We start from the raw sequence: 15,581 nt of genomic DNA, 5'->3' as shown, positions 1-15,581 counted from the left end.
ATAATATATTAAGTGCAAAAAATGATGTATTCATAATGAAATAAGTTTAGATTTAGATAATATTAATATATATCGCCCGATCTTTCCAAATTTGGCTATAATAACTTTTTCACTAGCCTATCTTACTCAAAGTTAGCAAAATTTAATCTTCTGTGGAATCAACTATACTTGCTAAAAATCACCAAAATCGGTTCAGATTTAGATATAGCTCCCATATATATACAATGCCCGATTTTCCTAAATATGTCCTTATTAATTACCAAACGTTTTCCAATTTCACATTAAATTTGCTACAAATATTTTTATATATGTAGGAATTTTCTTTGGGAAATGAAACAATTATTTTAATGTAAAATACCCTTAAATAAAAATATTTATTTTTAATAAATATATTTCTATATATAAAAGAAATTGTACTTAATCTAGAATGAATTATGAAAGATACATAATATTTTCCAATTAATAAACTCTTGGTTTTGCCGTAAACATAACACTATCTTTGAATTTCAACACCAATTCTGCAACCAATAATGGATCCTTAGACTTATCACCTATATAGTCCAACTCAAAGTGACGCAAGACATTGGCCACAATGGTTTTCATTTCCAACATAGCGAACTTTTGACCAATACAATTACGTGGACCCGCCGAAAAAGGCGTATACGTATAGGGATTACTATGGCCTTCTTGAAAGCGCTCGGGTTTGAAAAGATGTGCTTCAGGGAAATACTCTTCACAGCGACCCACATAGAGGGGGCTAATACCAAAATTAGTACCCACAGGTACTGTCTTTCCGTCTATAAGAGAATTTAAAATTGTTTAAAGGGATCTTCATAAATTAGTAAAACATTTCGTTTGAAAATAAATTAAAATAAAATAGAATATTTAATTTTTTTTTATAGAAAGAAAATTGGGAAACAATCTATTAAATTTTATTAAATGAAATTAAAAAGTTGCTATAAATTTAAATTCATAATATTTGTGTTGCCCTCTCAAACGAAATCATCGCATATTTAGAGTGATCAAACCCGGTGGACCGGTTTATCTTTTTAAACCGATTGTCGGTTATACAGAAAATCCACTTTTCGGTAGACGATATCACCGCACAAATAGTTTGCCAAAATCGGTGGACCGGTTTGTCAATTTTGTCGACAATCCATTTTTCGTGGAATTTCGGTTTTTCAAGGTACAAAAAAATGTATTTCTATATAAAGTTTTGTCACAATTTTATTTCTATAGAAAATTTTGTCAAAATTTTATTTGTATAGAAAATTTTGTCAAAATTTTATTTCTATAGAAAATTTTGTCAAAATTTTATTTGTATAGAAATTTTTGTCAAAATTTTATTTCTATAGATAATTTTTTCAAAGTTTTATTTCTATAGAAAATTTTGTCAAAATTTTATTTGTATAGAAAATTTTGTCAAAATTTAATTTCTATAGATAATTTTTTCAAAGTTTTATTTCTATAGAAAACTTTGTCAAAATTTTATTTCTATAGATAATTTTTTCAAAGTTTTATTTCTATAGAAAATTTTGTCAAAATTTTATATCTATAGAAAATTCTGTCAATTTATTTCTATTGAAATTTTAGTCAAAATTTTATTTCTATAGAAAATGTTGTCAAAATTTTATTTCTATACAAAATTTTGTCAACATTTTATTTCTACAGAAAATTTTTTTAAAAAATTTATTTCTATAGACAATTTTATCAAAATTTTATTTCTATAGAAAATTTTTTCAAAATGTTATTTCTATAGAAAATTTTGTTAAAATTTTATTTCTATAGAACATTTTATCAAAATTTTATTTCTATAAAAAGATTTGTCAAAATTATATTTCTATAGAAAATTTTGTCAAAATTTTATTTCTATAGAAAATGTTGTCAAAATTTTATTTCTATAGAAAATATTCTTAAAAAAATTATTTCTATAGAAAATGTTGTCAAAATTTAATTTCTATAGACAATTTTATCAAAATTTTATTACTATAGAAAATTTTATCAAAATTTTATTTCTATAGAAAATTTTGTTAAAATTTTATTTCTATGGAAAATTTTCTCAAAATTTTATTTCTATATAAAATTTTCTCAAAATTTTATTTCTATATAAAATTTTGTCAAAATTTTATATCTATAGAAAATTTTTCAAAGTTTTATTTCTATAGAAAATTTTCTCAAAATTTTATTTCTATAGAAAATTTTGTCAAAATTTTATTTCTATAGAAAAATTTGTCAAAATTTTATTTCTGTAGTAAATTTTCTCAAGATTTTATTTCTGTAGTAAATTTTGTCAAAATTTTATTTCTATAGTTAATTTTGTCAAAATTTTTATAGGAATTTTTGTAAAAATGTGATTTCTATAGGAAATTAATGTATTTCTTAGTTGAGGTATATTATGTACAATCTACCAACTGTGGCAACTGTACTTGCACCTATTTATTTTATGACCCGGGTATAAAATCATGCAAATTTTTTCAATTAAAATTTTAATTGAGTTTTAAAAAATATTTGATCAAAAATTTTATTGGTTCAACAAAATTTTTAATTGAAACTAAAAACAATCACAAAAATTAGTTGTATCAATTAATTTTTTAATTGGATTAATTATTTTTGTGATTGTAGACATTTCAATTAAAATTTAAGTGGATCAATTAATTTCGTTATTGAAGACAAAAAATATTTTTTGGGGTTCTTATTAAAACGAAAAATAATAAAATTAGATTTTCTTGTCCAAATTGCGCGTTTTTATGATTTTTATTAAAAACCGGTTGAACCGATCTTTTTTTTTAATGTGCCGTTGACCGGTTTAGTGTGAAAATATAACCATGCATTTTCTATGGCAAGCCCAAAATACGCGACGGAATATCGTGAGGGCCAGCGGCGTCACCAAATTAAAATCTATTCCAATGAGATAGTGTTGCCATCGCTTTTAAAATTTTTGAACTCACCACTAGGCATTGTTATTGTCTGACCAAGTGGAAATTTGTTTTTCTTGAATTAATTCAACAAATATGTGGACTTTAAATGTTTCTATTCAATTGCAATGTTGAATATTGAAAAAAAAACATCAAAATCACTTGGAAATAAGAAAATATACAATTTTGCCGACAAGGTTTTTGAGAAAATAATTCGACTACCGTCTTACGCCTATCGTTATGGTTATGTTTACACCTTTGAGCACTTTCTTTAAACCGAGAAAATCCTATTATCAAAGTACCCATTTTGTTTTGATCACTCTATACACAATTACTCTCATTCATACTTACTCAATTCAAATTGTTCTCTAATTGTCCTGGCAATCATAGGTACTGACGGATATAGACGCAAAGATTCCTTGACACACAATTCAACATAATGCATATGGTTGATATCCTCCATGGTCACCGGTTTTGATTTATCTTTACCCATAACCTGCAATATTTCGTCAAAACATTTTTTCTGACATTCCGGATACCGCGCCAGATTAAACAACATAAATATTATGCCCGATGAAACGGTATCATGGCCCTCAAACATAAATGTATCAACTTCTTCACGTATATCCATGTTAGTTAGGGGCTTGCCATCGATATCCGATTGCAAAAGAATATCAAGTAAGGCCGATTTACGTTTGATGCCAATGTCATTATCCTCCTTTTGGCTGGTCGATAGTGCAGTTTTTTGTGCTTGTGCTTTCAAAAGCTCCTCACGTCTCTGAACAATAACATTTTCGGTGAAACTATGCAGTATGGCTAATACTCGTTTTTCCTCACGTGCATATTTGGTAAAGCGATAGATGAATTGAAAGCGACAGGTAACATCTAAATTACGTATGTGCATAATCATGGAAATTCTAAAAAAAAAAAAATCTTATTTTTGAGGAATTCTGGGACCTCATTATGCAAAATCAACTTTACGTTCTAAGGGCTTTGACATATTCCGAGTCGGAATTTTGCTGAGCTTTGACCGTAACGCCCATCGCTGCTTCTAGAGAATGACATGGATAAAAGGAAAACACTGTGATTCAAATCAGTTGCTAATGAAAATTCAAGACATATGTATTCCAAATCTCTTAAACAGACGTCATATAGATCACATAAATAAAACAAAAACCAATGATTTTTATTTCCTTAATTTGAATACTTTAACAAAATTGTCAATAAGCTGAAATCAAAAACAACAAAACGATTGAAGAACAAACCAACAATAACAAAACAAAACGAATAAAGTAAGAGGAAGCACGCTCAAAATAAACCCAGCCAACTGCAGCCAATGCGATGATTTGACAGTTGCAAAGGAAAAGAGAGATGTTTGTACAAATTTATTTTGGCAAAGGCCGGCTATCATAAACCTTTTTTCGGAAGGTTCAAGTGTGGTTCACTTTGGGTTTAGTGAACTGTCTGAATTTATTCTGATAATTGGTTGATAGTTTTGCTGCAAGTAGAGGATGCTGATGAGGAATGTGGTAATTCCGAAGCGTTCGTCCATCCAACCATCTTGCAGTCTATACGGCTTTGCCCAAATAAATTTGACAAACCTTATATTCCTCTGTTGGTTAAGCTACTCTTGTTGTTTAGTCAACACAATGGTTTTAAAGCTGAGATCAAAAACAACAAAATAATTTTCTATAATTATAAAATTTTGACATAATTTTCTATAGATATAAAATTTTGACAACATTTTCTATAGAAATAAAATTTTGACAAAATTTTCCATAGAATTAATTTTTCACAAAATTTGCTATAGAAGTAAAATTTTGACAAAATTTTTCATATTCCTCTCCAACTAAGAGGCACTTAACAAAGAAATAAAATTTTGACAAAATTTTCTATAGAAATCAAATTTGCACAAAATTTTCTGCAGAAATAAAAGTTTGGCAAAATTTTCTGTAGAGATAACATTTTGACAAAATTTTCTAGGTATAGCAATAGAATTTTAACAAAATTTTTTATAGCAATAAAATTTAAGCAAAGTTTTCTATAGCAATACAACTTTAACAGAATTTTCTAAAAAATAAAAATTTTGCAAAAATTTTCTATAGCAATAAGATTTTAAGAAAATTTTCTATAACAATAAAATTTGGACAAAATTTTCTATAGCAATAACATTTTAACAAAATTTTCTATAGCAATAAAATTTAGGCAAAGTTTTCTATACACAGAAAAAATTTCACTAAAATATTTCCAATTAGAAAGTTAATTGAAGTTGAATGTTTTTTTTTTCAATTAATAAATTAAATGATACAATTAACTTTTTAATCGAGATAGAAACATTAAGTTAATTAAGTCAATGATTGAAAATTTAAACATTTTTAATTAAAAAATTAATTGATACAATTAACTTTATAATCAAATTCGGAAGATTAAGTCAGTTAAGAAAAGTGATGAACATTTCTTAATCCAAAAAAAAAAAACTCTAAGCCAATTCAGAAAGTATTTGAAAATAGTTACCTTTTTTAAATAAAAAATGTATTGGGTTTTGCAATCATAATCAATTAAATTTTTAATTGAATCTATTAAAAAATTAATTGAAAATCAATTAATTTTTTAATCAATGCCCAATTAAAACTGTGATTGATACTATCATTTTCGTGATTGAAGACATTTCAATTAAAATCAATTAATTTCGTGATTGAATCAAAATTTTCTAAAGAAAGAAAATTTTTTAAAATTTTCTATAGAAATTAAATTTTGACAAAATTTTCTATAGAAATTAAATTTTGGCACAATTTTCTGTAGAAATAAAATTTTGGAAAATTTTTCTATAGAAATAAAATTTTGACAAAATTTTCTATAGACATAACATTTTGACAAAATATTCTATAGAAATAAAATTTTGATAAAATTTTCTATAGAAATAAAATTTAGACAACATTTTCTACAGCAAAAGAACGTTGACAAAATGTTCTAAAGCAATAAAATTTGTACAAAATTTTCTATCGCAGTTAAATTTTTACAAAACTTTCTTTAGAAATAATATATTGACAAAATTTTCTATAGAAATAAAATTGTGACAAAATTTTTGTAGAAATAAAATGTTGGCAAAATTTTCTATAGAGAAATAAAATTACGACAAAAATGTTGACAAAATTTTTTATTGAAATAATATTTTGACAAAAAAATATTGACAAAGTTTTCTAGAGAAATAAAATTTTCAAAAAATTTTCTATAAATATAAAATTTGGACAACATTTTGTTTGCAATATGACAAAATTTTCTATAGATATAAAATTTTTGCAAAAATTTTCTATAGAAATAATATATTGACAGAATTCTCTACAGCAATAAAAGTTTGACAAAATTTGTCTATAGAAATAATATTTTTACAAAATTTTCAAAAGAAATAAAATTTTCTATAGAAATTAAATTTTGACAATATTTTCTAAAGCTATAAAAGTTTGACAAAATTATTTGTAGAAATAAAATTTTGGCAAAATTTTCTAACGAGAAATAGAATTATGACAAAATATTCTATAGAAATAAAATGTTGACAACATTTTCTATCGAAATAAAATTTTGACAAAAATTACTATAGAAATAAAATTTTGAAAAAAATTTCTATCGAAATAATATTTTGATAAAATTTTCTACAGCAATACATCGTTGACAAAATTTTCTATCGAAATAAAATTTCGACAAAAATTATTATAGAAATATAATTTTGAAAAAAAAAAAATTCTATCGAAATAATATTTTGACACAATTTTCTACAGCAATACAACGTTGATAAAATTTTCTATAGCGATCAAATTTTTTACAAAATTTTCTATAGAAATAAAATTGTTACAAAATTTTCTATAGAAATAAAATTTTTGATAAATTTTCTATAGAAATCAAATTTTGACAAAATTTTCTACAGCAATAAAAGTTTGACAAAATTTTCTGTAGAAATAAAATTTGGCAAAATTTTCTAAAGAGAAATACAAATATGACAAAATATTCTATAGAAATAAAATGTTGACAACATTTTCTATCGAAGTAAAATTTTAACAAAATTATTTATTGAAATAATATTTTGACAAAAATATATTGACAAAGTTTTCTAGAGAAATAAAATTTTGAAAAAATTTTCTATGAATATAAAATTTGGACAAACTTTTTTTTTGCCATACAACTGTGACAAAATTTTCTATAGATATACAATTTTTGCAAAAATTTTCTATAGAAATAATATATTGACAAAATTCTCTACAGCAATAAAAGTTTGACAAAATTTTCTATAGAAAACAATTTTTTACAAAATTTTCTAAAGAAATAAAATTTTTATAAAATTTTCTATAGAAATTAAATTTTGACAATATTTTCTACAGCAATAAAAGTTTGACAAAATTTTCTGTAGAAATAAAATTTTGGCAAAATTTTCTAAAGAGAAATACAATTATGACAAAATATTCTATAGAAATAAAATGTTGACAACATTTTCTACCGAAATAAAATTTTGACAAAAATTACTATAGAAATAAAATTTTGAAAAAAATTTCTATCGAAATAATATTTTGACCAAATTTTCTACAGCAATACAACGTTGATAAAATTTTCTATAGCGATCAAATTTTTACAAATTTTCCTATAGAAATAAAATTGTTACAAAATTTTCTATAGAAATACAATTTTTGATAAAATTTTCTATAGAAATCAAATTTTGACAAAATTTCTATAAAAATTTTTATATAGACATAAAATTTTGATAAAATTTTTTATTGAAATAATATTTTGACAAAAATATATTGACAAAGTTTTCTAGAGAAATAAAATTTTGAAAAAATTTTCTATAAATATAAAATTTGGACAACATTTTTTTTTGCAATACAACTGTGACAAAATTTTCTATAGATATAAAATTTTTGCAAAAATTTTCTATAGAAATAATATATTGACAAAATTCTCTACAGCAATAAAAGTTTGACAAAATTGTCTATAGAAATCAAATTTTTACAAAATTTTCTAAAGAAATAAAATTTTCTATAGAAATTAAATTTTGACAATATTTTCTACAGCAATAAAAGTTTGACAAAATTTTCTGTAGAAATAAAATTTTGGCAAAATTTTCTAACGAGTAATGCAATTATGACAAAATATTCTATAGAAAAAAATGTTGACAAAATTTTCTATCGAAATAAAATTTTGACAAAAATTACTATAGAAATAAAATTTTGAAAAAAAAATCTATCGAAATAATATTATGACAAAATTTTCTACAGCAATACAACGTTGATAAAATTTTCTATAGCGATCAAATTTTTACAAAATTTTCTATAGAAATAAAATTGTTAAAAAAATTTTCTATAAAAATTTTTATATAGACATAAAATTTTGACAACATTTTCTATCGATATAAAATGTTGACAAAATTTTCTGTAGGAATATAATTTAAACAAAATTTTCTATCGAAGTCGACTTTTTGCTATCTGCAATCGAACTAATCGAATTTTAAGTTTTTTTTTTTGAAAATCGACTTGACTTTTGAGCACAATCAACTCATTTTACGTTAAGGAAAAAGTCGGGAAGCCGTTTGGAGTTTTTTGGGTATGTGATATAAATCTTTTCTTATGGTGGAAATTAACAAAAAAAATCAAAAGTCGTATTTAAAATAACCATAAAATTTAAAGTAGACTTTTTCCAAATGTGAAAAGTCGAACGTTATTTTTTTAAAATTTTTAAAAATTAAGAAAATATGTTTTTTTCTAAAGATTCGAATTTGTGATTCTCATAACAATTTTTGCACTAGTCCTTGAAATCCTATCTGCTACAAATATTGAAGAAGAAGCCAAAAGCCTGATACTTCCTTTACATGGGGATGTACAATCACCGTAGCTCATTTTTAATTAAATCGCAAGGTGGAATACCTGGACTTTGTCAAATATGCTGGATTCTATTCGGATTCAATATTATCACCATGTCTATGCGTTATGTGAAACATATTAAGCTATGTAGCCCAAGGAAAAATACTTTCCTCCGCAAGGAAATTTTAGAGAAGCAAAGCTCCAAAAAAATTTCGAATTTATGACAAACGATGACAACAACGGTCTCTCCTTTTTTATTTGCTTTTAAAGAAAATAGAGATGCCGCAATGTGATCCTCTTTGGAATCTCATAAATATGATTTTCCCATCATAGCTTAACGGCTGCATTTTATTCGACAAATTCATCGGCTACAGAGGAACAGATACAAATTCCTCTAACGATGTTATCACAGTCTAGTGCCAAAGCAGTATTTGGTTTTATGATTATTCCACAAATTTTTACTCCACTCAAAGATCTGGAATACAATTTTCGCAAAGTTCAAATTGACAATTTCTTACCACATATAATATCCAGGGTGCACAAATTTATGAGATGTTCTAAACAAAATCCTGCCTGGCCACACTTACGACGTTCCACATCCATAATGTCTAGAAGGATTCGACTTTGTTTTTCAAAAATACTCACGTAATCTTCGAGAATACTAAAATGAAAGGCTGGAGTTATGATTTTACGCCGTTGATGCCATTTGCGGCCATGACTAATCAGTAGACCTTCGCCCAGCCAAGGCTTTAGAAATGTATACTCTTTTGCCTTTTCCAGATGCTGCATTCCACCCAACACCACTTCGATATCCTTTACATTAAAGGTAAGCATATTTAAATCGGTACCAAACCAAACTTTTACGATTTTCATAGATCCCGAGTAATTTTCCATTATGTATGTAATTGCCTCGAGAATTTGAAAAGGTGTCTTAAACAAAAAATGATGACCATGGCCCAAAATGGGCAATGTTGGTGCTCCGGGTACATTTCGAATTGCCTCAATTATGGGCTTATATTTGAAATAATATATTCCATATATTGTGGAGAACACCACAACAATAACAAGAAATATGAATTCCCTTATATGGAAATTATCAAAGACGGACATTATCCCGTTTGACAAGAACATTTCGCGTTACTACCTACTCGCTGATTGTAATCAATATAGTTTGAATGAATGAATGAGTGAGTGAATAGCAATGATGCTGGGTTTTATACGGAAATTCCACACCACAATGAAAATTATCTCTTATTACAGTGTCTATTAAAAACGATTAAATTGATATTTACAAATAGAAACAGATTATAACAAGTTAGTAAAGTTTAAAGTCGGGCGGGGCCGACTATATTATACCCTTCACCACTACACGCAGAGAAGAAACATGATTGTCACAATCATATTGGAAGAGCAAAATAATATGATAGGAGCTATTTTTGCGGCGACCATGTAACATTTTAACCTGCAAACATGTTGGCTCAGTGAACATGGTTGTAAGAAAAATATAATTGTCCTCATCTAAAATGTTATTATATTGATAAAAAGAATTTTGTTTGAATGAAAAGACAATGGTCACGATTTAAAATGTTATGGAAAAAAAAGAAAAACATTTTTAATGATCTTTATGAAAAAGCTTTTTTCATCGTCGGAAAAAGGGGGGGATGAGGGGGACCAAACCCCCCCCCCGAAATGAATGAATATTTTTATATAAATAAATATATATTTTTAGATGCATAGAAAAATCTTATCGAAGATGTTGAAGAAAAGCTGGAGGTTTTATTTTGAAAAACGCTTACCTATAAAACTTGCACAAATCATAGAATACTAGTTGAAAAGCCCGTCAAACGACGGTCGAAAAAAATTGTTTTTGTTCTCGCACCACAAATTTTATTTTTGGAAAATGTATTTCTACTTTTTATGTGTGTTTGCTGTTATTTTTGTGAACATGACTCGCTTTGTTTGGCCATAGCAACAACAACGAAACAGCAAAACACACATGTGTAAATGAAATGGCGCAAAACCTGCGAAAAGAACCTGCCTAATTCAGCGATGGAAGCAATAAAGAGATATTTCCAAACGTACATATTCTTTTAAAAATTTTGGTCACTTTGCCAGTTACTCAGGGATGGAAAATACAATTTTTAAGAGAGTACAAAAAAGGTATTTTTTGAGCGGAAAGGTACTTTTTACTAAATTTCAACAAAAATTTCACTGGAAGATTATTGTCAAGAGACTGAATTTTAAAGAAAATAAAATTTTGACAAAATTTTCTATATAAATAAAATTATTAGTTTTTGTTTGATTTTTGGTCGACCTTTTTGTTAGAATTATAAATTAATGGTTCTTCAAGCTCGAGGTCTTTTTAAAATATTTTATTTATTATTCCCAATTTCGCGATTACGATATTGAATCGCTTCCTCAGGGGTCTACAATAGATTTATAGAAATTACATTTCATAAATATCACAGTATTAAACATTTAATAATTTAAATAAGTGTAAATCTTAATTACTTTTAGTTTAATAATCTCAAATGGTATTATAGGATAATATAATTATACAAAAATCGGACAGACATATCTTAATCTCATTTTTCAAGTATCAGGCGAACAGAAAAATTAAAATAGCAACACAACCAATGACTTACATGTATAGTATCCACAACACAAAATACTTAAAGCTACTGTAGATCAGGGATGGAAAATACAATTTTTAAGAAAGTACAAAAAAGGTACTTTTTTGAGCGAAAAAGTACTTTTCACTAAATTTAACAAAAATTCCATTGGAAGATTATTGTCAAGAACTCCCTTAAATTGAATTTTAAAGAAAATAAAATTTTGTTTGCAAACTCCTAAATTTTAAATATTTTCTTTTTTAGTCTTATATTCGCTTACAAAGACTACCATAGTATTGTAATCGCGGCTGCCACAGCTCTACTTTATGGTACTACATAAATTTTCTCTGGATAAATAAAAATAAATTTTTGACAAAATTTTCTATAGAAATAAAATTTTGACAAAATTTCCTATAGAAATAAAATTTTGACAAAATTATCTATAGAAATAAAATTTTGACACAATTTTCTATAGAAATAAAATTTTGACACAATTTTCTATAGAAATAAAATTTTGACAAAATTTCCTATAGAAATAAAAATTTTGACAAAATTTTCTATAGAAATAAAATTTTGATAAATTTTTCTATAGAAATAAAATTTTGACAAAATTATCTATAGAAATAAAATTTTGACAAAATTTTCTATAGAAATAAAATTTTGACAAAATTTTCTATAGAAATAAAATTTTGATAAAATTTTCTATAGAAATAACATTTTGACAAAATTTTCTATAGAAATAAAATTTTGACAATATTTTCTTTATTTTTGCAAAATAAAATTTTTTGTTAAATTTTTCTACAAATTTTGGTAGATTACTTTTGTCTCAAGTTTCGACATTAATTGTAATGTTTTGCATTATTTTACAACGCGATCGATAACTTCTTATCTAGATAGTGTTCGTGTGGAAACGTAATATAGAATCACGTGCTTTTTCGACTAAAACACTATTAAAATTCAAGCAAATCGTATTTGTGACTATGGCTTTTACAATATCGAGATTTTCTTCCCGCATGAACTTGTCTGTTTTGCCAAATTTGTACAAGACTATTAGCAAATAAATTTGTTAAAGACTTTCTCAAAATATTAAAATATTTTGTCAAAACTATTGTACCATATATCTGATATCGGCTCAAAAATGTCTACACAAAAGGTACTAAATCATTCGCGGGGGTACTACGGTATTGACTAGGGTGAAAGAGTATTGAAAAAAGTACTATACACGCAAAAAAATAATTCTTTCCTCCCAAACGAAATTTTAGACAAACAAAGTTCGTTTCTCATTTGCTTTTCGCTGTAAGGAAGTGTATTTGGAAGAAAAGTATATACTTTTTGTAATAAACGTTTATTCTTTTCCAGGATGTAAAAACAATTTCATAAAGACTAGCTCAAAAAACATTATTTTCTTGCTAATTGCATTGTCCCTCACATCTTTCTCACATCCACGAGGATTTTTAGTTCTTAACACCTTTTCCTGTAATACCAACAATGTAGAAGAAATTATACGATTTTACAAATTTTTAAAATTTTTTTACCTTTCGCCTGGACGGAGAATCGAACCGCGGACCATGCACTTTGCAAGCCAACACACTATCCACTGAGCTATGTACTTGTTATGGTCATCAATAGATAAATATCCATATAAGTAATATTTATATAGCATAGCTTGCGGCGCCCACGAACCGAATAAACAAAGTTTATTTAACAGAAACAAACATTTAGTTGGGCACCATGGAGCAGTGGTTGCTACGTCCGACTTGCATGCCAAGGGTCGTGGATTCGATCCCTGCTTCGGCCAAAGTTTTTTTTTTTTTGCTTTTGTTTTTTTTTTTTTACATATATTCCAGATATATTCGGAAGATTCCGAAAAAATGTTCAACATTACATTGTACTATATTAAATTTTGAACTGTAAAATGTGTCTTATTAAAGACCTAAAGTCAGAAAAGAACAGTGTTTGATATAAACGAAATGGACTGTGTTGTTATTTCAAAAATAACTTTTTTTATTGAAAAAATAAAAATTTTGTAACAAACGAATTTTTTTGGTGATAAAAGTTTAAAATTTTCGAAGCAATTCAAAAAACTCTAACAAAAGAAAAACGTTTTCGGTACACGTTTTCCAAACGTTTTTTTTTCTTTGCGTGTAGTACTGCATTTTCCATCCCTGCTGTAGATTCACTACCCTCGTCAGCTGTCTGTATTGCACTGAGTTGTTTTTACTATTGCACGATGATCACTACCATGTATTTGTTGTTTCCTTTTCCGAAGCAAATGCATGTAACAGTGAGCGATGTTTTCTGTATCAACTTTGAAGTTTATTCGTTTGCTTGCAGGTACATTGTTTATGTGAAGTGTTTCTAGTGTAAACCTTTTGCTGTAATTATTCTCTCTTTCTAATATTCTTACGTCGTCAAAGTTTGGAGTATGATTGTTACTCGCACAGTGGTCTGCTAGTGCCGTTTTTGTGGTATTCGAGTTGGTGCGTAATTTAATATCCGATTTATGTCCTGAAATTCTTGTTTTTAATTTGTTTTTGGATGTTTCTACATAAACTTTTTCACATTTTTCTTTATTATTTCCACCGCACGGTATTTCATAAATCGTATTATGTTTTTCCATAGTGGGGATCTTGGTTTTCATGTTGGAAAATAATTTTTTGAGAGTATTGTTTGACTTGTGTGCTAAAGTGTATTGTCCTTTATCAAAGATTTCAGAGTTTCTAATTCGTTCTGATAATTTGTTGACATATACTAGTGACTTGTATATTGTTTCCTCGTTTTTATTTTCGTTTTGTTTTTTCCCCTCCGGTTTAAATTGTGATATTAAGTCATTAATTAAATATATATATATATATATATATATATATATATATATATATATATATATATATATATATATATATATATATATATATATATATATATATATATATATATATATATATATATATATATATATATATATATATATATATATATATATATATATATATATATATATGTATATATATATATATATATATACATATATATATATATATATATATATATATATATATATATATATATATATATATATATATATATATATATATATATATATATATATATATATATACATACATACATTACATACATCCAAAATATTTAATATACATATATATATATATTTTTATATATATATATATATATATATATATATATATATATATATATATATATATATATATATATATATATATATATATATATATATATATATATATATATATATATATATATATATATATATATATATATATATATATATATATATATATATATATATATATATATATATATATATATATATATATATATATTAAATATATATTAAATATTTTGGAAAATTATTGTTGTGTAGAATATCTCTAATAATGGATTTGTTTTTAGAATGATATTCTTTGTCACTTATGTTCATTAGCGTAGCTAGACAATTTTCCTAGGGGGGGGCTATAGCCCCCCTAGCTAAAACTTTATAGACTGAACTTATACGTTCAACTAATGTTTGATTTCATAAAATTGAATAAAAAAATAGACATCAAAATAGCTCGACAATCAATTTATAATAAATCAACTAATAGTACCCTACGGGAAATTGGTGCGAATTGCCACTGACGGACCTATCACAGAACTGGTACCTGTGCTTCGGTTAGTTGCAATTTTCACATTTAGTGAAATAAAATTATCAAAATAACCTTTTGTTCGACATATTTCAAGTTTTTTTTTTTTCATTTCGGGTTCGATTAGGAGCCCAAATTGAAAGAGATTTCTAAGAGTTTGTCCGAGACTGGTTCCTGAGGACCTGTTTATGGGTTGCTCCTGCTAAATTGTACCAGGATGTGTCCTTTGTGATGAGTCCAAGACGCGTCCTAAAATGTAAGTTTACTTTGTCAATGACAAACCCATGTTAAAGTGGACGGCCCCTTCCATACGTTTTGATCGGAACTGGGACTGGTCCATACACACCAGGGACTAGTCCTGTACCAGTTCTGTGGTTGATCCATTTCCCGTAGGGTAGTTCCACACTTTTCCCAGCGAAAAATTGGGAGTTGTTCTAAAGACACAACTTTAAAAGCACTTCCAAAAATGTCTTCACAAAGAAGTTAACTATTTTAACTACACAGGAAGTTTTTTACTTCATTTTTTTATATTTTAATGCGTAATTT

The 15,581-nt window shown here is 26.0% G+C and overlaps 1 protein-coding gene across 1 annotated transcript; it reads right to left on the bottom strand.

The window, feature by feature from the left end:
* Window positions 1-339: 339 nt before the first annotated feature.
* LOC142230700 (cytochrome P450 4d1-like) lies at window positions 340-9,949 on the bottom strand. The gene is made up of 4 exons (XM_075301331.1): window positions 9,280-9,949; window positions 3,897-3,966; window positions 3,267-3,832; window positions 340-797 (listed from the first exon to the last, which is right to left on the bottom strand). The coding sequence occupies exons 1-4, from the start codon at window positions 9,890-9,892 to the stop codon at window positions 460-462; spliced, it is 1,587 nt and encodes a 528-aa protein (XP_075157446.1). The 5' UTR covers window positions 9,893-9,949; the 3' UTR covers window positions 340-459.
* Between the last annotated feature and the right edge of the window lie 5,632 nt (window positions 9,950-15,581).

Source organism: Haematobia irritans, chromosome 3 (genome assembly GCF_050003625.1).
Source record: "Haematobia irritans isolate KBUSLIRL chromosome 3, ASM5000362v1, whole genome shotgun sequence".
Lineage (NCBI taxonomy): Eukaryota > Metazoa > Arthropoda > Insecta > Diptera > Muscidae > Haematobia > Haematobia irritans.
This window is presented reverse-complemented; position numbering and strand designations above follow the sequence as displayed.